Source organism: Mauremys reevesii, linkage group 9 (assembly GCF_016161935.1).
Source record: "Mauremys reevesii isolate NIE-2019 linkage group 9, ASM1616193v1, whole genome shotgun sequence".
In the NCBI taxonomy this organism is placed as follows: domain Eukaryota; kingdom Metazoa; phylum Chordata; order Testudines; family Geoemydidae; genus Mauremys; species Mauremys reevesii.
In genome coordinates this window covers 74,351,907-74,378,972 of record NC_052631.1, presented here as the reverse complement: position 1 = coordinate 74,378,972, position 27,066 = coordinate 74,351,907, and the positions used below count along the sequence as shown (strand labels likewise).

Here is a 27,066-nt window from a genome sequence, read left to right as displayed (position 1 = left end):
ATGAGTCAACATAGGTGTATCTATATGAGCATACACCCTGACATTTCCAGTTATCCAATTGTAATCAAGATTCATATTTTTAGAGCTGACTCAGAAAACAAAAGTGGTTTGGATGCTCTGCATTAGTGATATTGCGGATCACTTTCTAAGTTCCCAGGAGTGTCTGTAGTTATCTTATTTTGTGGCAGCTGCTGTCTCTGACACGGAAATTCCCAGACTATGGCTTTCTAGTGAGCCTTGTCTTCTGAGTTGTAAATCAGAGGGGCAGATGCATAATCTGGGATGTTCTCCAAATATGTATTTATTTTAAAGTGAGGCACTCAGATCTGGCTGCTAAATAGAGTTCCTCTGCCTCTAACAAGGCAACCAATAGCAAGGAAAATGCCTCCTAAATTCACCCTGAATGGTGGGCAAGTCGGATGGAGAAGAGCCCTTTTTGCCACAGCTAGTGAGAGCTGAATCAGCTGCAGCTATGAATTTTATGAATAGTTAGCCGGAACCACATTGAATGGGAACATCGGTTCATAGATCAGCTCTGCAATGTTCCTAGCTGAAGCCTGTGCAAATAGGTTATTTGTTGTACACTAGGTTTTCCATCATTTCAATCTATGTCACTTGCTTGGAACCAGCAATTTGTGCTGCCTATGCCTTGTATATTGCTCCCGACTTTTTAACTCAGGAATGCTACAGAACTAAATACATTGTTTGTACAGCGCCTAGCATAATGGTGTCCTGGTCCATGACTGAAGCTCCTAGGCACTACTGCAATGCAGATAATAAATGATATAGAGTGGGGGATGACCAAGTGGAAACCTAAGGACCTCAGTGATACTCTTTAACTTCAAAATGATATGGGGTGTGCTTGCTTCAACTCTTTAACTGTTAGCCAGGCTACCTAAGCTTTTTAAGGCATAGTCTTTTTGCACTAGGGCTAATTGTTTTTTATCCTTTATAGTTTGAACGCTGAAACTCCCAGATGTCCAACCTCCTTGCTTAGAGTGACACTTATATGGCAGATGTCACAACATAGATTTCTGCCATATTGTTGTTTTTGGCTTTTATCCTCATGGCATAAATGACTAGTTAGGGAGCTGAAAAATGCCTGAAAGTAATGACATTGAATTTCTCCAGTGTCTGTTGGGAGTGGTTTTGGGATTGTACCAGTAATATTGGTCTGAGGATCTGTAGCAACAAAAGTGGTAGTATTATGACCCTCTCATATGACTCATATTTGAGTGATTAACAATCAACATTTGCAAAAGTATAATAAAAAAAAGTGTATTTAGCTGTTTTGCATTTAAAGTGAGATTGCATGCTATAGCTTGAGTAGTGGTCTAATGTGTATTGCGTTGGGAATTGTATTAAAATATTAAAATAAAGTTTTGCATGCTATTTTCTGAAATGAATTATATATAAATATTCTTATTTGTATTAAAAGAGCTCCCTCTTAAAATCCTGTTGGTGTTTTCACATGTAAGTGATAGAATTAGGAAACAGATGCCTAGCTAGTACGGGTGAAGTTCAGTAGATTTTGGAATAGAGAAGTGAGTAAATGCAGTCCATACCTGGGAACACTGGAAGGCTCTTAGGCAAGGAGAGAAACAGCTAACTATGGAGGACAGTGGTTTATGAGTTTGCTTAGATAACTGGCTTCTTTCTGAACCCATACCTTATGTAAATCAGCCATGGCTAAACAACATTGGCATTTTTGGGGCCTCTTACTATTTTTTTCTTTTGGTCCTCTTACTATTTGTTTTAAATTTGGGATATAGATCTAATTTGAGCCTCTATTATGATGTTTTTGAAAAGTTTCCTTGCACCCTGCAGGCTTTTCACTCTTACGAAAGTATGAAAATAAAACCTCTTCCTAAAGTTTCTAATTTTCTAACTAACTACAGCACTGCAACATCTCCCCCCACCCCCCGCACCCTCGCTTTTTTGTGCGTGTGTTTAAAGTAATTCAGTGATTTTGTGGAACAACTGTAACAACTTGTGAATAATGTCTGATATAAAGCATCCCAGACCACTGCCACTGAAGTACAGTGGGACTGTATAGAGTCACAGCAAATGACACAGGACAAGTTATACAATATTCTATTGAGAGGGAGCCAGAAAAGCCCATTTAGCCTAGGATTCTAAAAAAACTCTAAACAAACTACAAGAACTATAAATGATATTTGTAGAGTTCTTTGAATTGTTAGTTTTCTCTTTCTTCATATTCCTGCTAGGGGGAGAAGCTGCTTCAGGTAAAATATTTCCAGCTCAACTTTGCAGACATTAGGATTTCGGGTAATTTGGACATGGTCTAAAAGAGCATCTGACTTTCTGGATGCTTAGCTAAGCCAAAATGCCAAAACTTCTAAGGTTCATTCTTCTCTACAAACAGAACCAGTGATGATAACCAATGCCCAGGACCTACTCTCATTTCCCTCCCCTCATTTCCCTTTCTTTCAGATTATATGGCAGAGAAAGTGGCTTCTGAGCCATTTGAAAATCTCCCATTCCTACTTGATTTATGCTGTATATTTTATGGGTCTATTTAGCTCGGGTTCTCAAACTGGGAGTTGGGGTTGCAAGGTTATTACAGGGGGGGTCATGATTTGTCAACCTCCACCCTAAACTCTGCTTTGCCTCCAGCATTTATAATGGTGTTAAATATATAAACAAGTGTTTTAAATTTATAATGGGGTTGCACTCAGAGGTTTGCTATGTGAAAGGGGTCACCAGTAAAAAAGTTTGAGAGCAACTGATATAGCTGATAAACACTGTAACATCTTTCCTGGGCTGCTTGGAGGTCAAGTCTATAGTTACCTGAACTCTTAATAAGCAGCAAAGAATCCTGTGGCACCTTATAGACTAACAGACGTTTTGGAGCATAAGCTTTCGTGGGTGAATACCCACTTCGTCGGATGCAAGTCTTGCATCCGACGAAGTGGGTATTCACCCATGAAAGTATTCACCCACGAAAGCTCATGCTCCAAAACGTCTCTTAGTCTATAAGGTGCCACAGGATTCTTTGCTGCTTTTACAGATCCAGACTAACACGGCTACCCCTCTGATACTGAACTCTTAATGGCATTGTTTCATTTCCAGTGGGACATTGCTGACTGGAAAAATACCAAAACTGTGTTCTTCGTGTGTGTGTGTGTGTGTGTGTGTTGGTATTAATTGGCCACCTGCTTTTGAAATTAAGGACCTATATATATTCAGGAATTTCTTGCAGTTCTATTAGCAGATTGTGATCAAAGCAACAGGAAATAATATTTAAAAATAAAATCAGATCCAGGAATATCCCAAGTAAGTCAGTTTCAGGGTGATGTTCAAAATAACAGAATAGTAATTGGCAAAGAGATGTGAACTGCATTAATGTGTTTTATTCATATTGTAGAAAGGAATGCTCCATTTTTATTTATTTAGTTATTTATTTACATTTGCTAGGTCTAACAGCAGCTGCCATGGCTGAGGCAATGAAGTTACAGAAGATGAAGCTTATGGCAATGAACAGCCTCCATGGAAGTGGAAGCCAAAATGGAACAGAATCAGAGAATGAAGAGCTCAATTCTAATGCAGGTAAATATTGTCTCCTGTATAATCCCCAAGAGGGCTCTGCCTCCTATGGTTTGGGCATGGAAAGCAAAAATGAGAGGCTCTCTGGTATTGTCATGCTGTTGCTATTGTAGTTAGTTATACACCCCCAGAATCAATTAAGAATCACCTCACACACTTCCCCAATGTTGCTCATAACAGTAATTAACACTAATTTTTCAGAAATGTTGCTTAAGTTTGTTACAGCTTATGCAAAAATCACAAACATTCTAAATGCCTCTCTAAATACTTTTTATAGTAACAAAAGGCTTCTCTGTAGCCAAAAAATATTGAGTGTAGAGTTTTCCTTTAAATTATGGAAGGTTTCCAAAGTAATCTGATTTCTGGAATTCAGGATGAGTCACAATTCATCAGAGAGAGGGAAGGAGGGAGTGGTAAATTACTACCTTAAACTCTGCAGTTCTGCCTTCCAGCTCACTAGCCTTCCTATTTACAGCCCAGAACTATGAATTAGAGACATAGGAGGTGCATGTTATATCATAGATAACTGAAGATTTTCTTAATGAAGACACTGAAACTCGCTAGTGAGGTAATTAAGTTATGAGTGTTAGTGAGCATGTCTGCCCTGTATACATATTCATACAGCACTGAACTAAACTCCCAAAGTTCTGACTCAACAAGCACTGGGCTGAAGATAAAACCTGAGATGGAGTCTTTGAAGAAAGTACGTCTTTGGTTATTCTAGAACCCTTGTCAGGAATACAGAGGAAGCATTCAAAGGAAGTATTCCCAGGACACTGCAAGCAACTTAGAATAAGATGAATCCATTTCTGACTCAGGGAAGTAGTGGAGATACTACAGGCCAGATTAGAATGTCTGCTGTCAGAAGGCCATGTTTCTTCAGGCCTATTATTTTCAACAAGAACTCTCCCCTTCCCATATATTATTTTTTCACTTTAAAATATAATACAGTTATTATTTTCATCACTGATGTAAATGGTACTTTATATTATTCCCTCTGTCTATACTCAGAACTGTCCTTGACATCAGTGGAAGTTACACATGTATCAAAAGAAGATGCATTCTCACAGCGTTTGTTGCTTGAATGGCATTTAGTGTATAGTTGTTGTACCATCAAAATGATAATTTATTAGACAAATAAAGCAGCATCTGGGATGTCTTAGGCTCATTTTCTAAAGGAATAACTTTGAACTCATGACAAATTATTCACAAAGCAGAGTTTCTCCAAACGTGGCATTACCTTTTGCTAATTGAATTATAAAAAAAACAGGAGTATTTGTGGCACCTTAGAGACTAACAAATTTATTTGAACATAAGCTTTCGTGAGCTACAGCCCACTTCATCGGATGCATGTAGTGGAAAATACAGTAGGAAGATATATATATATATATTGTTATATATATATACACACACACACAGAGAGAACATGGAACAATATGTGTGTGTGAGTGTATGTGTGTGTGTGTATATATATATATATACACACACAGAGAACATGAAACAATGAGTGTTACCATACACACTATAACTGAATTGTGTGTGCTCATCTGTATTGAAGAAATTGGGCTTTCAACTCACGCATTTAACTCCCCCTATTCCTCCCAGAAAAATCCAGTATGCAGAATATTTACTTCTTGTTCACATTTTTGAACCCATATCAATTAGTGCACACTGAATAATCATTTAAATTTGTGTCCTTCAGATACAGTCTCCACAAATTTCAAACCCAGTTGCATTTGTGAGGTTTCACGAGTATGTATTGTAAGAGGTACGATTGAAAACATAACTGATAATTAAAATATATTTCCTCTCAGCCCTAATGGCTGAGCAGAAATTTTCCCATAGAAAAACCCCATGGCTAGTTTTAAGGATTAGTATAATTACAGTGGTTGCCTCTAATTTTACCTTAAATGACACACTAGAAACTATGTTAAAAGAACATTATTCAGGTTGCAAAATCAAGCACTGAGAAGCTAGGAAATGCCAGAGTTAAGACTCCCTGCCTCATTCAGTGCACAGAATTGATAGTGCTCACTGTAATTAGCAGCAATTCTATATTTTGCTTTCTCTTTGTTTAATGCAGGGGTAGGCAACCTATGGCATGTGTGCCAAAGGCGGCACATGAGCTGATTTTCAATGGCACTCACACTGCCCGGGTCCTGGCCACTGGTCCGGAGGGCTCTGCATTTTAATTTAATTTTAAATGAAGCTTCTTAAACATTTTAAAAATCTTATTTACTTTACATACAATAGTTTAATTATATATTATAGACTTATAGAAAGAGACCTTCTAAAACATTAAAATGTATTAGTGGCACGCAAAACTTTAAATTAGAGTGAATACATGAAGACTTGGCACACCACTTCTGAAAGGTTGCTGACCCCTCGTTTAATGTGTGGCCCCAAGCCTTCTTAACTGCACACTGTTCAAATCCTGCTCTGAAGAGAGAATTATTCATTTCTTCATGATTTTTTTTATGTGCTCGTCACTATAGTGTCTGAGTGCTTCACAAAATATTAATGAATTTATTTTCAGAAGACTCTGTGAGATGAGTAGGTATTTTCCCCATTTTACAGACAGGGAAGTGAGGCACCTGGAGATTAAGCCCTAAAGTATCCACTATTTTAGCCGAGCCCTGATTTTTTGAGTTGTTAGCATTATATAAGCAACAAAGAATCCTGTGGCACCTTATAGACTAACAGACGTTTTGCAGCATGAGCTTTCGTGGGTGAATACCCACTTCTTCGGATGCATTATATAGCTCTTCATCTATTCCAAGCACACCTCTCATTGACTTCATTTGCAGCTGAGAGTGCTCAGCCCTTCTGTAGATCAGACTGAAAGGTTTAAGTGAGGCATCCAAAAAAATGGGGACCACAATTAGTGACCACATGTGAAAAGTTTGGTTTAAGTGACTTGGCTAGCATCACACAGGAACTCTGTGGCAGAGGCACGGATAGAATTGAGTTCTTCAGGATGACATTCAACTACCTTAATTATGAGACCATCCTTTTTCTTCTTGCAGTCTCCTCCCTTATTCAATATACACTTTTAAACTGCTGTAATAAATGAGGCAGGGGTACTACGAACAACAGCCTTCTTCACTACACATCCTTGATTCATTGCCAGCATAGGATAGAAAATGTAGTGTGTGATTATATAATTAAACACTGTATCATATTGCATGCACCCAAGAGGGCTGAATTAAGATTGTACAGGCAACTTTAATTCTGACATTTCTTAACTTTTGAGTGCTTGACTTTGTGACCTTAATGTCTTTTTAATGTGAAGTTTTGTGTGTGTAACTTCCTAGTTTTGTAAAAAAAAAAAAAAAAAAACTGAAAAAAACCCAAATTTTCTCATGTAGCATCATATTGATACCCACTTGATTCATGAACAGGGTTGGAACCTTGAGATCCATTGCACAAACATCTTCCACTTGAGATAACAGAGTAAATAGTAGCAGCAAAGGTTGTTATCCTGTATGTGGACTAAAACTACGGGAGATGGGACACTCTCTAAAGCTGGTTGAAGGATTGGAAAATATGTCGTATAGTGATAGACTCATGGAGCTCAATCTATTTAGATTAATAAAGAGAAGGTTAAAGTGTGATTTATCATAGCCTATAAATACTTACATGGGGTAAGTAGACTGACAAAGGTATAATGGCTGGAAGTTGAAGCTAGACAAATTCAGACTCCAAATAAGGTAAAACATTTTAATTGTGCTGGTAATTAACAATTGGAACAATTTAGCAAGGAATGTGGTGGATTCTCCATGAATGGCAATTTTAAAAGGAAGATCTGATGTTTTTTCTAAAATATATGCTTTAGTTCAAATAGGAGTTAATGGAGGGAAGTCCTATGGGCTGTGTTATACAGGAGGTCAGACAATGGTCCCTTCTGGCCTTATAACCTATGAAATTTGGAATTTCCATCTGGTGGGAAATTTTGACATTTCAAAAAAAATTCATTTCAATTCAGAAAGTCAAATTTTGACACTTCCTGCAAAATAGAAATTCTGAAAAAAAATCTGTTTTGAAAAATTTCATTTGGAAAATTTTTTAAATTTAATTTCTGAAAAAATGAATTTGAATTTTTTTCCTTCTGTAAGCCTGGAATAATTTTTCTAGGGTAAACAGCTGTTCTCTTAATTACAATACTGATTGTTTATCTTATTTTCTGGATCAAAGTGTTGGTGTCAGGAATATAGAAGAAGTATTCCCAAGACATCTCAAAGAACCTAGAATAAGATGAATCCATTTGTGTATTGGAACTTGTGGAGCTACAATACCACAAAGAGGAGTCACTTTGGTCTAGAAAATAAGATGTTTCAGTCAGTCATAAGTAACACCTGCCCTCAGTGATTCTGAAATGAAACATTTCACGTTTCAAACTTTTTTCTGCCAGATATTTCATTAAAATCAATGCAGTTTTGCAAAAAAAAAAATCTGTTTTGCCAAAACAGCTTTTTTTCTGTTTTGACAAAAAAAATACTAGCTGGTTTTAGGTTTCAAAAATATTTGCTGGCAGTAGAGTAACCGTCATACTCCAGTATCTCTGGTTCCATTTCAGGCTGTGGAGGAAAGTGTTGTTTAGTGGGTACCGACTCTGCCCATTCTTCCCAAACTTGACCACTTCTACCCCATCCTTTTCAACCTGTCTCAGCCTCCATCCTGTCTCTTCGCCACCACTGGTTCCTTGTCCCACTACTATTCACCTTATCTATCTAGTCCAAGTCTCCAGGCCTCAGGCTTCTGATCCCAGTCTCCTTTCCCAGGAAGTCCTAGCCTCCCTCCAATCTTCCACCCAGTCCCACTCCCAGTTTCACTGCCTACTCAGTCTCATTCCCTGATCTGTCTCCCCTCAGCCGCCCTCCCCATCACGTTATCCATCCCCACAGGCCCCAAGTCCCAGTCTCTCTCCCCAGTTTTATCATCCAGTGTCCATATCCTTTCCTCCCCTAGATCTTTGTCCCAGTTTCTTTGCTCCACCAGTACCAGTTCCCCACCACCACCTGGCTCCTTGTCAGATCTGTCTTCTCACCTACCCCATGGATTCCTCCTTGCCATGCCAGTCCCACTCTGCCCCAGCTCCTCATCCTATCTCAGTGTCCTCCCTACCCACTGGCTCTGTTTCCATCCCTAGTCCCCATGCCCAGCCACTCCGAGTGTCCATCCCCTGCCAGCCTCCAGTCCTAGTCTCTGCCACCCCAAGCTCCTTGTCCCAATCCACTCTCTTGGCTCTCCACCACAACATTAAGGTCTGGCTATTTCCCCTCTGCATTTGAGTTGGGCAGCTTCCTCCTCAGGAGTGTCAGGCTTCCTGCCCTCAGTTCCAACAGTCAGCCACACCGTAGCTGGAGACAGCAATGGTAGGGAAAGTCTGGCTTCTCCCCTGTAGCCCTGGCTGGAGCATGTTCAATGACTCTGTAGGAATGGTACATATGCAGTTCTGTTACACATAAGAGCTGTGGAAGGATGGTGCATACTAAGTTATCCTGTGGGGATGATGCATGCACAATCTGGTCAGCACCAGGAGGTGTGAGAGGCTTGAGCATGCTCAGTGAGGATGTAATCTTCAGAGATTTTAGCTGTTAAACTCCAGCAGGTCTCTACTGAGCATGTGCAAACTCTGATTTTTCAAAGGCTTATAACTTGGCCAATTTGTGGTAGATTTCATGGCAATGGCAGAAAGCTCACACCTTTCTTGCTCAAAATGGCTCAACTGTTTTGACTGAAATTTTCCAAAGAAAGTTCAGCCTGAGGTAGCCACCTGGCATGTAAAATTTCAGTCTGAGCAGTTAGTTTGGCAAAGCTATAAGCAACTGAAAACAGGACCTTACAATGGAAAGTGTCAGGCAACCTTAATAATAGTCAGAGCTACCAGCCGTGCATTTGCAATATTTGATATACATATGATAGGAACACTAGGGAATATTTCAAGTACAGAGTTAACATTATTTTGGTTACCTAATGGTCAGGTTTTCTGGGTGACCATCATGTAAGTATTCCCAAAGTATGCTGAGGATACAGTATGTATGAATGAGAGTCTTTGTATCATGTGAGATTCTCTGCATTCTGGAACTGATTCAGCACTCATTGAAATAATTGGAAAGATTTCCATTGACTTTTGCTGGAGACTGGGGCTTAGGTACATATGGTGAAAGGATTGCTTTTCTTGTCCTTGAATTTATTGCAAATTCAGTAATACCACTGTGGTAGCATAAAATCCCACCAAATGGCAGAGAAAATTAAAAGTGCAAATATTTTATTAATATCTATAGTCTCACTAGGTAAAGTTGCTCAAGTGCATATTTGCAGTATTGGGCCCTAAAGTTGTTCCATGATGAAAAATAAAATATCCATTGTTAAAACAAACCAAATACAATAAAAATCACAATTTTTATTTTTCTTAATCTCTGTAATATTCTTATTTATATAAAGCCTAGCTGATCTTTCACTCTCTGAATGATTACTGTTAAAGGACAGGTTGTACAGAAAATAAGTGTATATCTCAAGTCAAGAGAAATATGTGTAGGAATATAGAACTCTCCTAGAGGGCACCAGATCAGCGACTACTGATTTTACTACATAAAGCCACAGACTACTCATCAAACTTTCACCCATTTATGCCTGGAAACTCTAAACTTTCTTAAATGATCGAAGTAGGGGCTTAACAGTTGAAAAAAAGTTGGCATTTAGATCAGGAGTTAGTATACACTTTATAACTTTGATTCATTTATGGGTATTGTGAAACTATGAAATCACCTCATAATAATTCTATGTGCATGGGAAACTTTTTCAAAAGTTTGTTTTCACCTAGACTGTTTGGGTTTAAATGACCACTAAAAAAAAAATAGTGATGCAGAATGAAAAAGAAAATTGGATTCTGAAAGTTTGTTTTTACTAACAAAGTGGAAAAAAGAAGTCAAAGGCATCTTATGGAAGGAGAAACATTTTATTTTATTTTAGGAGACAGACCTACAGTTTTTTTGATTCAAGGTTGCGTTTAATAGCTTCTGTAATGGCTGCAACATGACTCTGCATCTAGATTTCAGCATGAATAACAACCTGTTCGTGTTTCATTTAGCTCCAAATGAGAAATCCTGTCTTTTATTGTTTTAGGAAATTAGTCTATGTACTATTGCTCCTGGAACTTTATAATTAATCACTAAAGGTTATGGCTGTGGAGAATTTGTGGGAAATAGATGCCTGAATGATTATAATTGTAGCTGTCAAATCAGAAATATAGTTATACAGAAGCTGAGGGTTTTGTGGTTTTTTTTTGTTTCCTTTGGGTTTTTTACTGTAACAAAGAGTTTGAGGGCTACATGTTTATTTGGAAACACAAATTTAGAGTTTTTTTATTGCATCTTTCTTAATCTTATTCTCCTCCTCCTCCTCCTCTTCAGTTGTTCTATATAATATTTGGAGATCAGTCAATTTACCAGTCATTTGGCTAGATTCTGAAGAGTTAACATGAGGAGGGCAGTAATGACTCTCAGTGGGAGGGATAGCTCAGTGGTTTGAGCATTGGCCTGCTTAAACCCAGGGTTGTGAGTTCAATCCTTGAGGGGGGCATTTAGGGATCTGGGACAAAAACCTGCCTGGGGATTAGTCCTGCTTTGACCAGGGGGTTGGACTAGATGGCCTCCTGAGGTCCCTTCCAACTCTGACAGTCTATGACTAATACTAGTAATGCTCCAAAGACTATTTGGTATGAATGAAAAAGAGCAAGAGTTTAAAGTTCACAGCTGAACCTAGCTGTGTGCAGATTGCCACAGCCAAGCCAAAAAACCAATTTTGCTGTCCTACAGAAACAAGGCAAACAATATAAAACTTCTCTGTTTGCCCAAAAGTGGTTTAAAATTATATATTTGATCATCATACAGTCCTAATATTAGGCTGACATGGATTATGGAAAACTAACATATCATTGACTAGGGGAACCTGAAAGTGATTTGAATCATAGTAGTTTTCACAGTGAAACTGAAGTTCTTTGCTAGCTAAAGTATATGGGACAGTAGATTAAGTGGAAAATATGAATGATAGGGTGCAAAAATACAGTACAGCTGGCATTATTCTGTTATTCTTTAAGAATACTATGTACCACAGTGGCGTAATCAAGAAGTATCAGTGTAGAGTATCAGTGACAGTACCTGTTTGTACAAACCACTGTGCAAAGAATAAACTAGTTGTTTTCCTTTTGCTGGCTTTTGGAGTTAACATGCATACATGCTTTTTTTTGCTTTCCCAGGAGTGATATCAAACAGTACTAAGTGTTTCCAGTGGTATTTCCTTAGGAAGTGCAAACGTTACTCTGAATGTACACTCTGTTGTTGCTTAATTTCCAGAACAAAATAAATTAGGTAAGCAGAAAACTGAAAATTCTCTCCCCACACCTCTTCCACATAGCTTTTGGCATTTGAGGAGTCAGAGATAGGTGTGTTTGGGGGGGAGGGGGAGTGTTTCCTCTTTTCCTTTTTTTTTTTTGCAGTACCTGGCATACAGGTTTCACATAAATGCAAACATCCTTCACAATCTGTTTAAAAAACCACAAATACATCACTCAGAGGAATATTTAAGGAACCATCAGGAGGGAAAAAACTCATTGGTTTAATGGAATGCTGTCAAGGAAAATCAGCATCACAAACGACACAGGGGCAGAATTGATATTTTTGCACTGACATGTTAAAAGAAAATCCCATGCATTATTTAGAAAACCCAGAAATCTGTCAGCTGTATGATTGCCGAGTTAGCAGAAGCAGGAGGATGCTGCTCAAGTTGAAAAGAATGCGTAGGCACAGATCCATATTGTAACCTTTCATGTTCTACACCTACCATGAATACCCAGCTATTACACGGTCAGCATTTTTAGGCTTTCTCTTTTAAATTTTCAAGTGCTTGAAAAGTCAAAAGAGGTAGGTCTTTTATTCTAAAAAGCAGGATGCCTAAGCTGTTATTTTATTGTAAGAGTAAAGATGACAAGACCAAAGAACAGAATTTGTTTTTATCTTTCTGAATGCCGTGCAGGTTTCATGAAGTCAGTTCTTTTCTGTTGTTAAATCAGGTATTTTTTACACATTCATATTATATGAACAAAGTGTCTTTATTTCAAAGGGGATAATTTTCTTTAAAAAAATCATGAATATTTTTGAAATTGTTTTCTTTGACCAGTCAGATATTATATTGGTATTTTTAGGATCAGTTGTAAAGAGAACCAGGTATGAATTTCATTTATATTAATTATCCTTAAATCTAAAGTAACTTGTGTACAATCTTGAAATAAGTCTAATCTACTTCTCTATACCATCTTACCCAAATGATACCTTTGTTTGACTCCTGACACCCTAGATCAGTGGTTTTCAAACTGGGGGTTGCGACCCGGTACTGGGTCACGGAATGTAAGGCACTGGGTGGCTCTGGTCAGCACCACTGACTGGGCCATTAAAAGTCCTGTTGGCAGTGCTGCCTGGCTAAGGCAGGCTAGTGCCTACCTGTTCCGACACTGCGCTGCACCCCAAAAGCGGCCAGCAGCAGCTCTGGCTCTTAGGTGGGGGGGCGGGGCACGGGTTCTGCGCACTACCCCTGCCCTGAGCACTGGCTCCGCACTCCCACTGGTCAGTTGCTGGCCAACGGGAGCTGGGAGGGGCACTGCCTGCAGGTGAGAGCCGCGTGGAGCTGCTTGCGTGCCTCCACTTAGGAGCCGGACCTGCTGCTGGCTGATTCTAGAGTGCACAGTCTGTGGTGCTAGGACCGGCGGGAAGCCTGCCTCTGCACCCTGACTACACTGCTGACTGGGAGCCACCAGAGGTAAGCCTGGGCCCCAACTCCGTCCCCCAATCCCCTGCCCCAGCCCTGAGCCCCACCCTCAAGCCCAGAGCCCCTTCCTGCACTCCAAGCCCCTCATCCCTGGCCCCACCCCAGAGCCTGCACCCCCAGCCCAGAGCCCTGACCTCCCTCCCACACCCCACACCCCTGCCCCAGCCCCTCCCAAACCGGGAGCCCCCTCCTGCACCCCAAAGCCCTCATCCCTGCACCCCCAGTCCAGAGCCCTGACCCCCTCCCGCACCTCAACCCCCAGCCCTGAGCTCCCACCCAAACCTGGAGCCCCATCCTGTATCCCAAATCCCTCATCCCCAGCCCCAGCCCAGACCCCTGATCCCCTCCCGCACCCCAGTTCCCCCCCAGCCCAGAGCCCCCTCCCATGCCCTGAACCCCTCATTCCTGGCCGCACCCCACAGCCCTTATGCCCGCCCCCCCAACCCTCTGCCCCAGCCCTGAGTCCCTCCAACACCCCAAATGCCTCGTCCCCAGCTCCATTGGGTCATGGGCATCAACAATTTTCTTCAACTGCGTCGCCAGAAAAAAACCACTGCCCTAGATCTCAATTTATGTTCTGCTGACTTCCGCACTCCTTCAACTTACTTAAAATAAATGCATTAAACCTTTCTCCTAACTAATTGGAACATCTATGCTGATTAATCAGAAACCAAAACTTGCATTGGTTTCAATGGCTGGTGAGGATATTTGCTTTTGTATACTCCAAACTGCTGGTAGAAGATAAAAAGCTTTGCACTGAGGCACACCTCAGCAATGGCTAGAGATATTGACCAAATATAAATAGATTGTCAGTTGGTTGGGTTTTCAAATGACTGACCCAACAATCCACAGCCTCTTAACAAAGGCAGACCAATTATGTGAATAGGCAGTTAAAAAATAAGTTACCACTTTATAGACGCACTTGGGATGCACCATCTTGTCCAAGCCTCCTGCTGAAGTTCTGCCCTAAGTATCAGGATCACATGATGGAGGGGAGAGAGCACTAGGGGAAGCTGCTAAGCCTGGCGCCCGTTAGTGGTGCTGCCTTTGATTACTATAGAGATCAGACAGCAGCCTTAGAGGGAGTGTGTTCACCTGAGGGAGGGAGGGGCAGGGAGAGAGACAGCAGGTAGAGTGGACATTTCAGGGAGAAATTTTATTCCTTATAGGGATGACAGCTACGGCTATGATATGTAATAATGTTATGCATAACAAAGTGGGTATTTACCCATGAAAGCTTATGCTCCAATACGTCTGTTAGTCTATAACAGTGGTTCTCAAACATTTTTACTGCTGACCCCTTTCACACAGCAAGCCTCTGAGTGCGGCCCCTAGGGGCGACTCTAGACATTTCGCTGCCCCAAGCACAGCTCTGCCGGTCGCCGGTCCTGCAGCTCCGGTGGACCTCCTGCACGTGTGCCTGCGGACGGTCCGCTGGTCCCGCGGCTCCACTGAAGCTGTGGGACCAGCGGACCCTCCGCAGGCATGCCGCCGAAGGCAGCCTGCCTGCCGCCCTCCCAGTGACCGGCAGAGCGTCCCGCGCGGCATGCTGCCCCAAGCATGGACTTGGCGTGCTGGGGCCTGGAGCCGCCCCTAGCAACCCCCCTTATAATTAAAAACACTTCAAAATATATTTAACACCATTATAAATGCTGGAGGCAAAGAGGGGTTTGGAGTGGAGGCTGACAGCACACAACACCCCCATGTAATAACCTCGTGACCCCCTGAGGGGTCCCAACCCCCAGTTTGAGAACCCCTGGTCTATAAGGTGCCACAAGACTCTTTGTCGCTTTTTACAGATTGAGACTAACACAGCTACCCCTCTGAATGTTATGCATGATACTATGTAATAGTTTTATGAACACTGTATGTGTCCTGGCCAGTGAGGGGAACTGATTATATACTGGGGGCAGTGGAAAGTTTATTTTATGCCTAAAATACTCAAATTCTGTGGATTCTGGATATGAAAGTGACACAGTGGCTTCCCAGGCTAAAAACACCCAAGCATATACTTGAAAGACAGCAGGGCAAGCTGTTAGCCTCAAGAATCATGACTCCAGTTTCAAACAAGTTGCAAGCTAGGAGTATGGAGATCAGAAGAATACTGAAGAGTTTGAAAAGCTTTTTTCAGGGTAGAAAAAGTGTGTGTGTGGGGGCGGGGGTCGCTGGTCAGAAACTGTCTTGGAAGGCAGGCTGAACAAGAGAGAAATACTCTGTGCAGAGAGTCTAAGAAGCTGGGCCTTTCCAGAGCCAGGGAATTGTAAGCTTTAGGGAAAAGCTAGATATGCCTACAGTCTGTTTTATTGTTTTTATATGTTTCCCCTGAAATGATTTTGTTCTAAATAAATAATACATTGCTTTAATGGGGCTGTCTGATCACTGATGACTACTGTCATTGCCTCAGGGGGAACAGAATTGCAGGGTCTAGATATAAGTCAGACCCGCCGAGGTAAGTCATAGTTGACGCCCAACGGACTGCAACCAGGCCCTTGTCTGAGAGTAAGAGAAATACATGATTCAACCCCAAGAGACAGATAATGGCCCCAGGCTTGAGACCTAAACAGGGGTGTAACAGGAGAGACCAGAAGGGGTCAGAAGTGCAGTTTGCCCTGTAACTGTGACAGAAGGAATTGTGACAGTGGGGAGCAGAACTTTTTGGGAAGTGAGGAATAGCTCAGGAGTGGGAGAACTGGAGGAATGTGGAGGAAGGAAGAACAGAGTTATTAGAAGATCTTTCTGGGAAAACAGGGGGATGAGAATTTGGGAGGAAGGAAAAATGAGGGAGTGCCTGGCAGATTGATCATCTTCCTGGAGGATCTACTAACAAATGTGGGTTCCAGTAAAAGGAACAGGTTTTTTGTATTGTATTCAATTTGTGATCCTGCATAGTAGGCATTTATATCGTTGGCTTCATTGGTGTTCTCAGTCAGCCTGTGAGAGATCCCAGCCCTATATGTGAAAACTTGAAACCTCAAGTCTAGCTTGCTAGGTGCAAATATATTTATTTATTTTGCAAATAGGTTTATTCTCGGAATAAATATCAGTGGCCAGATTCTGCTCCATTCCCCCATTGATTTATATCAGTGTAGCTATGAACAGAATTTGGCCCTAAGAAAATTTAACAAATATATAATCTGTAAAGCTGTGAACCATTACAGTACTTTTATCCCTTTAGTCAACTCTGAACTATTTCGTGTGTCCATTAAAGCCCCAGTTCAGCAAGGTACTTAAACACATGCCTATCTTCAAGCATGTGAGTAGATTTCTTGTTTTTAGTGGCAGTACTCTCTCTGTTAAAATTAGGCATGTGCTCAACTACTGTGCCGAATCAGGGTCTAAAATATGGTTGGCACATCTTGTAATTCATAAGGTAATAGTATCTGACCAGGTAACTATTCTGTATTTGGACCGACAGAGAAACAACTTCAAACAATATAAATAACTGACACTATAGTTTTAAAAATAACGAAGGAGATACAATTATGGACGAGGGTAAAACTGAAATTCTATTATACTACAGCATCCCTTTCTTGTAAAGGAGAAAAAAAGCCCAAAGTTTCTGTTTGTTGGGTCTCATTTCACACATGCTAAAAACTATGTATATAGCAACAGTTAACTAAAATAGATAACTTGGTATATGTCTCAAGATTTAGGCAGCAAAATGCTGAGACTACTTGAGACAGACTTTTGGCAAGAAAAGTTGTCACTAAATAATGTTTAAGCATGTTTGTGTGCATACTTTATTCAACTGGCAGTTCTAGGGGTATATTTTTCCACTGACAGATTACAATTAATGGTAGCTGAATGCATGCATTGAGGAGGGAAAATATATGTCTCTTAGTTTGTAATTCAGCCATTTAGACGTATTGAATAATCTATTCACTTGATTTATCTAGTCTGACTTGGATTCTAAGAATCTATGCTCATTTTTAATAGCAGATAATAATTTTTTTTCCATCAAGATAAAATTACTTACAAGTAATTTTATCTTTTCATACCTACATTCTGCTGGAACAAATTTAGTTTAAATAAGCAAAAAATGTTTGTTTAAAAAGAACATACCTTTAGGCATCTCTGGGTTCTTGCTATATTTTCTATCAGAACTAAATGGGAGCGCAAGATAGACCAATGACAAAATGCAAATAGTATGGTTTAAACTGTTCAGAATTGAGAGCTTTCACATGTCTGTCACCTTTCCGATCCCTTACAAATTTATAATCTCAGAGTGCAGAGGTCTAAATCTTCAAAGCTTGAAAAACAGAGGTGCAGCATGAACTAATCTTCATTTTTTTCCCCTATCTTCTTACAGCAGCACTAATGGAAATGTATTTTGTTTAATGACTCTGAAATCCTGTTTGTAATTAGATGTGGGAATTGGTCTTACTTTGTAACAGATGATACTGGAATAATAATATGAGAGATGCTACGCTGAGACCACTATCCTCCTAAATCTATATCATTTTTCATTTTATTGACAGGAAATGTGTTCAAGGAACAAAGAGATTGATTTTTAAAAGTAGGAAAATAATATCTAGTAAAACCTCCCGATCAAAATATTTTAGCATTACTTTAAATATATTATAAGAGTACATTAATGTTTTCATTTATTTTTAATTTTAGTAAACAACCTTTTATAATTGTTGCCTTACCAGTGATATGATCTCTGAATTAATGCACCAAAAAGGTAGGAAACTTTAATTAATGACAACATGTATACAATTAAAATGCATATAATATTTCAGAAAGGTTATTCACAATAATTAATTTTGTCTGTTAAAACAGTTTTATATTTGCAAATGAAGTAATTAAGAGTGGGCATAGTACAAGGGAATGCAGGCTAACTCAAAGAGCTACCCCTTCAGAACATTAGTCTTCTTACTAGTTTTTGATGTCATAAATCATACTGGCCACTGTAGATTGAAGGCAACATTTTTTCCTTGTTTATAATTTTAATATCTGGTAATAATAACAAATATTAGTGTTCAGTACAAACCTGACAAAGGAAAGCAGGTTGTCCAAAACTGTAACTCATTAAGTCTAGTCTCTCTCCCCAAGACATGTGTGTAATTCCCATGGCATCAAGAGGAGAATAAAGACAGTGGACCAAATTCAGTACTTACCCTAATATAAATCTAGTCATCATGGCAAGTGAAAAGAATATAGGTCATACCTTAAATGACAAAATTTGCCCCTCTTTACTTTCAGTGTAGTGACATTGAAAGCAAAGGGATTGAACAGGGAGTAGGTCAAATAAAGAAAGAATAGGCTCTAATTACTTAAGACTTAATAATATATATTTTACATCTGTACCCACACTTACTAATAGTGGCATATAATAAACTGTAGTCCTAGGATGTGGACTGGCTTTGGGAGATTTTAAACAGAATGTTATTCCTTTTGTGTGCAGCTGTGTATTTTTGAAGAGTTAACTAAGATATGCTTTATAATAAATTGCAAATTATCTGGAAAAAAAACATGTTTAGTGTTACATCTATGAAAGAAAACTACAGATTCTGGGGAAAATGTTAAGGGCGGTACTCTGCTTTTTCTGGCTATGATGGAAGAAGGACAGGAGTTACTGGATATGGTTTAATTAGGGTACAACTTTATTCCTAAATGTCAGGGAGTATGCACGAGATGAAAATGTACAGTGCAGGTAATTCCATAATCATTTACATATACCCAGTGGAAAGGGGGGGCTGCTTTCAGCCCTCCTGCTTTACCCATCCTTGTCCCCAGCCAACCTGTTGCTGGGACTTCACCACCCTCCCCTGAATGAGGGTTAAGGTGGGGGGTCCAACCCTCCCTCCTGTTTCCACTCGCTTAGAGAATACCCTCTTTAAATCCTTTACCAGTCCATTTTATCTGATCACTGTATCCCTTCCCTGTGGAATATCTACACTGGACATCTGCCCCATGCATACTGAGCTGTGACATCATAGTCTAACCTTTGTTTCACGTTTGTCCCAACTAAGACCCCAACCTGCTGTGGAGAAGGTGAAAAATCCCCAGCTCACCTTGGCCAACATGGTGGTAAAGAAAAAAATTCCCTCACAGCCCCCGAGAAAGGAGTGACTATCGTAATGCCCACAGCGTATCATGACAAAGCCTGGTATCTAACTACTTTCACTGGTTGGAGGGTGTGTGCTGCTTCACCAGGCCCAGGTAAAAGAGGGTTTTTCCTGCACCAGTGTGGACCTAAATAGCCCTACCTTCTTGTCACCCAGTGAACTGGGGATGGGTCAGCGTTCTCACACTAACCTGGTCTGAAGCTGCCGCGCAAGTCACTCTCTAGCTATCTAGTCTTTAAAGGGGCCAGACATCTTTTCCTACAAGCCAGACTATGGTCCCCACAGCTTAAGGTGGTGAGATCACTTTTCTCACGTGTCATATCAACTACTCATAACATTGGGAGTGTCCTAAATAGCAGAGATCATCAACTGAATCCCATTAATTATGGATCCAAAAATACTAAGTAAAATGCCTGTTTCTTCTAAGTAACTTATGAAACTTCCATAATACTGCCATTGATGAAGAAGATTATTTATATTGCTTCTCCTATGACAATGACTACTTTTTAATAGAGGTTATTGTAAGCACCATAAATTAGGGATTGGAATGAAGGTTTGAGTGAGCTCACAGTTATGGAAAGAATATCCTATAAAATCTTAAGTAACTTAGTTTGTTTCTGTAGCATCTGGTCTAACTATCAGATGACAACATCATACAATGCATCTGTCTGTATACTAAAAGGTGTCAGTGCTCATAATACAATAAAGGTTTTAGAAGGTTGCCCTTCCCCCCCGCCTTTCTTCTCTTTACATATCATTATTATTATTTATATAAAACCCACTAAAGACTTATTTAATTAAAAAATTTTAATTGATGCTGCATTGTCTGTCTGTCTTAAACCCTCCAATAAATTTAGGCTTGAATATCTGGTCGGACCCTCCAGCCAATTAAGTCATAGACTTTTTCTTCTTTGATTGCTTTCACATGTCCATTCCCACATAGGTATTTGAATGCCCTGAGCACAGTTGCCAGAAATTTTTCCCCTAGCGGTATCCGTAGAGTTGGCTCTAGCACTCTCTGGTGCCGTGCGCACATGGCACCTGTAAAAAGGACCCTGCCGACCCCGTTCTCCTTCAGTTCCTTCTTACTGCCTGTGATGGTTGGCTGGAATCCTTCATTGCTTAGGCAGTTCTCTCCTAGTGTTTTTTTCATACCAGTTTTAGGCTAAATAGTTGTTGTAGTTAAAGTAGTTTTTAGTAGTTTGAGGTTTTAGAAAGCTCAGATGCCTCCGTACTTAACTTGCGGGGTTGTCCACCTTCCCAGTGCCAGGGCATACCTCGGTCTCTGGGTTTCAAGCTCTGTGCTGCCTGCAGTAAGCCTGGGCCCCTGATTGACCTCCACTCAAGCTGTCTCAAGTGCCTGAGGAAAGGTCATAGGAAAGACTGCTGCCAAATCTGCAGGGACCGCAGGCCCCGGACTAAGAAGGACTGAAAGGCCCGGCTGAAGGTCCTCCTCATGGAAGCAGCCTTAAGACCAGCTTCGGAGCCATGCTGGGACTCAGCACCAAGCACCTCAACTTCGGTTCGGAGAGCTCCTCCATTGAGCCGAGACTCCTGGCACCGATCTAAGTGTCTAAGAAGATGCACTGCAAGCACCAAGAGAAGACGAGGTCTCCAATGCCGAAATTGAAGGGAGACAGGGAAGAAGCGAGAACCACGCCGGACCAATCATCTCCCCCGGCACCACAACATCAGCCACAACAAGCTCCTTGGACACCTACAAAGGAACATCCCAGAGTAGTTGATGCACCAGCTAGTTCATGGTGCCATTAACTCCCGAGGCATTCGCAGCGGCCAGGGACCTTCTTACCCTACCAGTGCCGGGATCCCCAGAGGGTCAAGACTCGGCACCACCAGTGCTACTGAGCAGCAGGGAGCCACTCCCTGAACTTCACCCAGTGCCGCAACTGCTGTCTAGGGGAAAGGCCACGTTTTCAGCCACAGGATTGCTTCATTTTCCATCTCCAGCACTGAGCGGCATGGCACTGACCTGTTCTCTGCACCAGAGCTCAGAATCTTCGTCAGACTCAGAGGTTGGGTATTATTCCCCTCCTCAACATAGCTGACATCACAGCTCTCTGTGCCATTCATACCACGGCTCCATCTTCCGTGGTACTGCCAGGTGCATAGCCACAGGGTCCATGGGGGTCCACCGATGATACAGTGGCCCTTTTGGAAACCTTGGGGGTTTCCCCTTCAAGGTACTCATACTCCATTGTTTCAGAGGTGATAGCACCCCTGGCACCACACAGGGAGGCTCCGTATCCAGACTATGGTATCGAGCATGGTACAAAGAAAGCCCATAGTTCCTTGGTGGATGCTGAGGAACCTATGGAAGCTCCACAGCCTGACCTAGCCTCCTAGGCTCCTCATCCTCCTCTTCAGATGAGGCACTAGTGTCACCAGCAGTCTTCCCTCTGCAGGACAACGAGTATCCAAATAGAGAAGGTCAAGAAGGTTGTGCATGGCCTCCTGGACATCTTATCACCCGCAGGACCCTCTAGAGTGGCCCTACCTCTGCATGATGCCATCGTGGAACTGATGAAGGTTCTGTGTTAAACCCCTGCCTCTCTCCCTCCGTCACCAAAGCGCACAGAGCACAAGTATCTTGTACTGGCCAAGAAGTATGGCTTTCTTTTTTCTCACCCTCCCTCCCCAAGGATCCCTGGTTGTTGTGGCTGCCAATGAGAGGGATTGCCAGGGACAGATGGTTCCTATGCCTAAGGCAAAAGAACCAAAGAAACGGCACCTATTCAGATAGAAGGCATATTCCACAGGGGGCCTTCAACTCTGCATAGCGAACCAGCAAGCCTTGCTGGTCATTATGATTTTATATGATGGAGTCCATGATGAAATTCAAGACCTTCTCCCACAGGACTGTCTCCAGGCAGGAGTTTTCCTCCCTTCTTAAGGAAGGGAAAACTGTGGCTTGTGTCTCTCTGCAGACAGCTCTGGATGCTGCTGATTCTGTGGACAGATAATGGCCACTGCAGTGACAATGCAAAGATGTTCATGGTGGCGATCCTCAGGGCTACCTAACAAGGTGCAACAAACGATTCAGGACCTCCTTTTTGAGAGAACATCATTCTTTTCAGAGCAAATGGACAGCAGGCTGTAAGGCCTCAAGGACTGAAAAGCAACTTTGAAATCCCTGGGACTTTACATGCCAGCAGGGCCAAGAAAGCAGTACAGGACACAACAGACAGGCAGAAGCACGACTGTCTTGATTCTCACGGACAATATGACAGCTATGCACCGCTCAGTCCATCAATCTAGTGGCATTGTTCCTCCCAGCAACCCAAAACCAGCTAGCAGATCTCCTCAGCAGGTTCTTCTCCTCTCATCAATCAACAAGAAATGTCATCAGCTCGACCAGTCACCTTTTCTATGCCTTTCCTATTATTCCATTGATTCACAGGGTTCTGGTGAAAATCAAACAAAATTGTCCCGGACTTGATCTCTCAGGACCATGGCCAGCTGCTACATCTGAATCTTGACTCGACTGAACCTGGAGCAATGAGGTCCTACTGAGCAGTAGAACGCCCTCCACCTGAGCCACCTGCCTTGTGAAATGGAAGCAATTGTCCATCTGGTGCTCCCAACAACAGATCCTGCTTTTACAGTCATCTCTACAGCTTATCTGGAATACCTGCTGCTCCTGAAACAAGTCCTAGCCCTCTCATCAGTCAAGGTCCACTGGGTGGCCATTTCTGATGGACAGCCGATAAGACTTCTCCCATGAAATGGTCATCCAATTGCTTAAAGGCCTAGAAAGGGTGTATCCCACAGGTCAGAGATCCCACGCCCACCTGTGACTTGAACCTCATCCTATCAAAGCTAATGGGGCCCCCGCTTGAACCCTTAGCATCATGGTCATTGTTACACCTTTCCTGGAAAGTCGCCTTCCTGCTGGCCATCACTTCAGCCAGAAGAGTCTCAGAGATCTGGGCCCTCACATCAGAGGACAAGGTACAGCTGCCTAAAGTTTGTCTCACAGTTCCACTGCAGTCAAGCTATCTGTTTACTGGTATTTTACCCTAAGCTGCATGCAAATAGAGAAGAACAGTGTTTCCACTCGCAGGACATCCGGAGGACCCTAGCTTTCTACATTCAAAGGACCAAGCTGTTCTGCAGATCTTCTCAACTATTCATAGTGATAGCAGAATGAATGAACATCTGTGCACAGAGACTGTCTTCCTGGATCACCTTGTGTATCTGGGTGTGTTATGAGTCCACAAACATCCTGCCCCCAGCTGTCCTTATGACTCGCTCTACAAGGTCCCAAGCCTCCCCTGTGGCTTTCCTAGTGCAAGTTCTGATTCAGGACATCTGCAGGGCAGTGACCTGGTCATCCCTTCACACATTCATGATGCATTATACCATTGTTCAGCAGGCTAGAGAGGATGCTGGCTTTCGCTGGGCAGTTTTGTAGTCAGCCTGTCCTTCAACTCCAAACCCACTTCCTATACAACTACTTGTGAGTCACCTCGGTGGGAATGGATATGTGCATTTTGAAGAAGAAAAAACAGTTACTAGCCTTTCTGTAACTGCTGTTCTTTGAGAAGTGTTGCACATGTCCATTCCAAGACTCCCTATCCCCTTTTTGGAAGCAGTCGTCAAGAAGAAACTGAAGAGGAGCGGGGTCAGCAGGGTCATTTATACTGGCACCATGTGCACATGGCATCAGAGAGTGCGAGAGCCAACCCTACGGATATCAAGACGGAAAAAAAATCTGGCATCTGTACTTGGGGCACACACACATCTACATGGGAATGCATATATAGAACAACAGTTATGGAAAGGTTAGTAACTGTTTCCCCCCATAAATTATCAGTGTTAAGTTTAAAAAAAACCTGCCCATTTGCTCAGCATCCCTTTCTGAAAGTTCAGGTGGTTAGGGAAAAGATGTTTTTGAGTCAAAGTGGCATTTCTGAACTTCCAGCTGATGGTCACTACCATTTTGTCATGAAAAGTGATACTATTTGTGATACTGTCATTATAGTAATCCAGAGTCAACGTTAGTGAGTTAGTTCCATCTCACTTTAATGGTATTTTAGCAATCAGAAGAAAGTACTTTAATATTTAAATACAATTTTAAAGTTTGAAATATTCTCCTGCTTGTTAAGTCACTTATACATTAGGATGGAAATTGGCAAACTATCTTACATGCAGAGCCCATATGTTGAGGGTGTTACTGTCACAATGCAGCTGCTAACAGCAGGAATTTCATAAATGCCAATTGTAATCAGAAATCTTTTAAAATTTACAATTGATGTGCATACATAGAAAGAAATACCTCTTATCATGTGCACATTCAGAATGCTGTGTGCTTTTTCACACAACAGCACAGAAACCATTTCATCCTTAACTGTGAATTTCTTTGTGCAGTTGACGTTGTTTGGACTTGGTGAGACAGTTAGATATCTAAGTGACATCAGCTGAGTTTGCCTTTACTTGAATCCATAAAATGAGAGGCCAATTTTAAAATTCAGGCCCTTAGTTTCCTAGGCAGGTATAAACGCACATACAGGTAAGGGCTTAGAAGCAACAATGAAATATGCCTAGAAATACCTAAGGTAGATAGATAGATAACTTTTGAGCCTTATTTGTTTTATAGAATTTGGGTAGCTTAGCTGAGTAATAACATTTAATTCTTTAAGGTGTTGATTCATAAAATTTGGTGGAGCCTGAATTCATTCTATGTATTTACAAGACAGCTTACAGCCTTTAATCTGTATTTTATATATACTTTTTAAAAATTGTGTTCCTTGGCTCTAAGTGACATGTTGGTGGAATTTTGGCAAGGTGGTTCTATACCAAATTCAAATTGGTGCAGGTGAGTGTACCATAATTTTGGCTCAATAAAAGACCTGGCTGTATATTCACAGCAGCAGTTTGCCAGATCAATATTAGCTAAGATTGAAAAGGAGCTGTCATGTTTCCTCTAGTCAAGGACAAATGTGCCCATAGAAAATGATTGCCATGTTAAACACCCTTTATTTCTAACTCCACAACTGCTTGTATTTTTATAAAAATATATATTTTATATTTATAAGAACCTGGAAAAAATATTAAAAATTAGACCAATAAATGCAGTAAAGCAATGAACAAGTAAATCACGTTGGCAGAGTATATTGGAAACTATTAATTTGTCCATAAAATAAAGTGAAAATACCAAGAATATTTTATTACATTTTGAGTGTGTTGCTCTGAGAAGGCTTTTATTATCCCAGAGGTAGCATGAATATTGTGTGATCCATTGTTTACAATAAGTGGCTAGTACACACATATTTTAAAACAGGCAATTTGTACATTAGCTTTTCCAGACCTAGGCCACAACTCAGGAAAGCAGATAACCACCTGCTTAAGTATACTCCAAAATAGAGATGTTTTTCTGAGTTGGGGCCATAGTAGGTGTGACTATAAGGAGAAATACCTAAGTTACCTGTTATCAGTTCTTATTTGTCAAGTTGAGACCATAATGTAACCTATTATCTGTGTTTTAATCTTAAATATAATTGTAAATTTAATTTGTGTATGTCATGGGCTTATGCCTCCATTTCACTGACTTTGCTCCCTTCTGGTTTCCAGCATCTTCAGTTTGCTTAATAGCCATGGGTTGCTAAAAGATATGTCTTAGACCATTAAAACAGTAAATTTCATTTACCTCACAAGGGTATGTTAAGAATTAACTAGGTAATGTTTACACAGTGCTTTGAACAGACTTCAGGGCTACAGGGAGGCACCTTAAGTCTTGGAGACATCTCAACACCCATCCAAGCAACCAGGCTACAGGGAGGCACCTTAAGTCTTGGAGACATCTCAACACCCATCCAAGCAACCATAGATTAAGAACAACAGATCTCACTGATCTGAGTTCTGGCTCGTAGGGTGTCCAGGGCCTAACAGAACTTAGTTCCATTGATTTCTGTTGAGGCAGCAGAAGAGAGGAATGGAGCCTGGAGTCATAGGACAGAGAGGGGCTTCACAGAAAGCTGTCTTCGCTGGCCTCTGTTGCTTCTTGAGTTTGAATTTAGGATGTAGCTGTGTTTATGTATATTAGGGTGTGGCTGATCATGGTCCATGTAATACCAAGATAAATTCAAACAAAGATGGCAACAAACAGCAGGAGACAGAACACATGGCAGGCCAGTCAGTGATGTGGTTGGGCCCACCAGAGAATCACAACATGAAGCAATGACAGCAACTCTTTTAACTACCCCATTTGAAGTGGGAGGAAAGGCCAATCCCCATTCCTTTGAGACCTTGCGGTAGTAGAGGTGGTTGTACATGACTCTCTACTGTCCAGACCAGGCCAATCCGAGATGTTCCTCTCCTCTTGTTCTGCTGGAGGTGCTTGCCGCCCTAGTCAGATGTTGGTGTTAACGTTTGAAAAATGCTATCTGAATGTTAATTATTTATTGGTGTTGATTATGACCTTCGAACTTGAGCCATATCTCTGCAGAAATTCTAAAACTTTTGAGTTAACTTTAACAAAAAATTTTTTTTATACTTCCTGGATTTAATCAGAAATGGAAGCATTGGATTACTGTAAGTAAGGCTACTGTATGGTATTTGTGATCAGTCTGGAGCCAGAAATTAC

The 27,066-nt window shown here is 41.2% G+C and overlaps 1 protein-coding gene across 6 annotated transcripts in view; it reads left to right on the top strand.

Moving 5' to 3' along the window:
- Positions 1–27,066, top strand: part of DACH2 (dachshund family transcription factor 2) — a 492,287-nt gene that overhangs the window by 346,203 nt on the left and 119,018 nt on the right. For all 6 annotated transcript variants that reach the window (XM_039489729.1, XM_039489730.1, XM_039489728.1 and 3 more), the window contains one exon: positions 3,439–3,570. In XM_039489729.1, the coding sequence (XP_039345663.1) occupies positions 3,439–3,570 (132 nt within the window). The remainder of the gene's footprint in view (positions 1–3,438; positions 3,571–27,066) is intronic.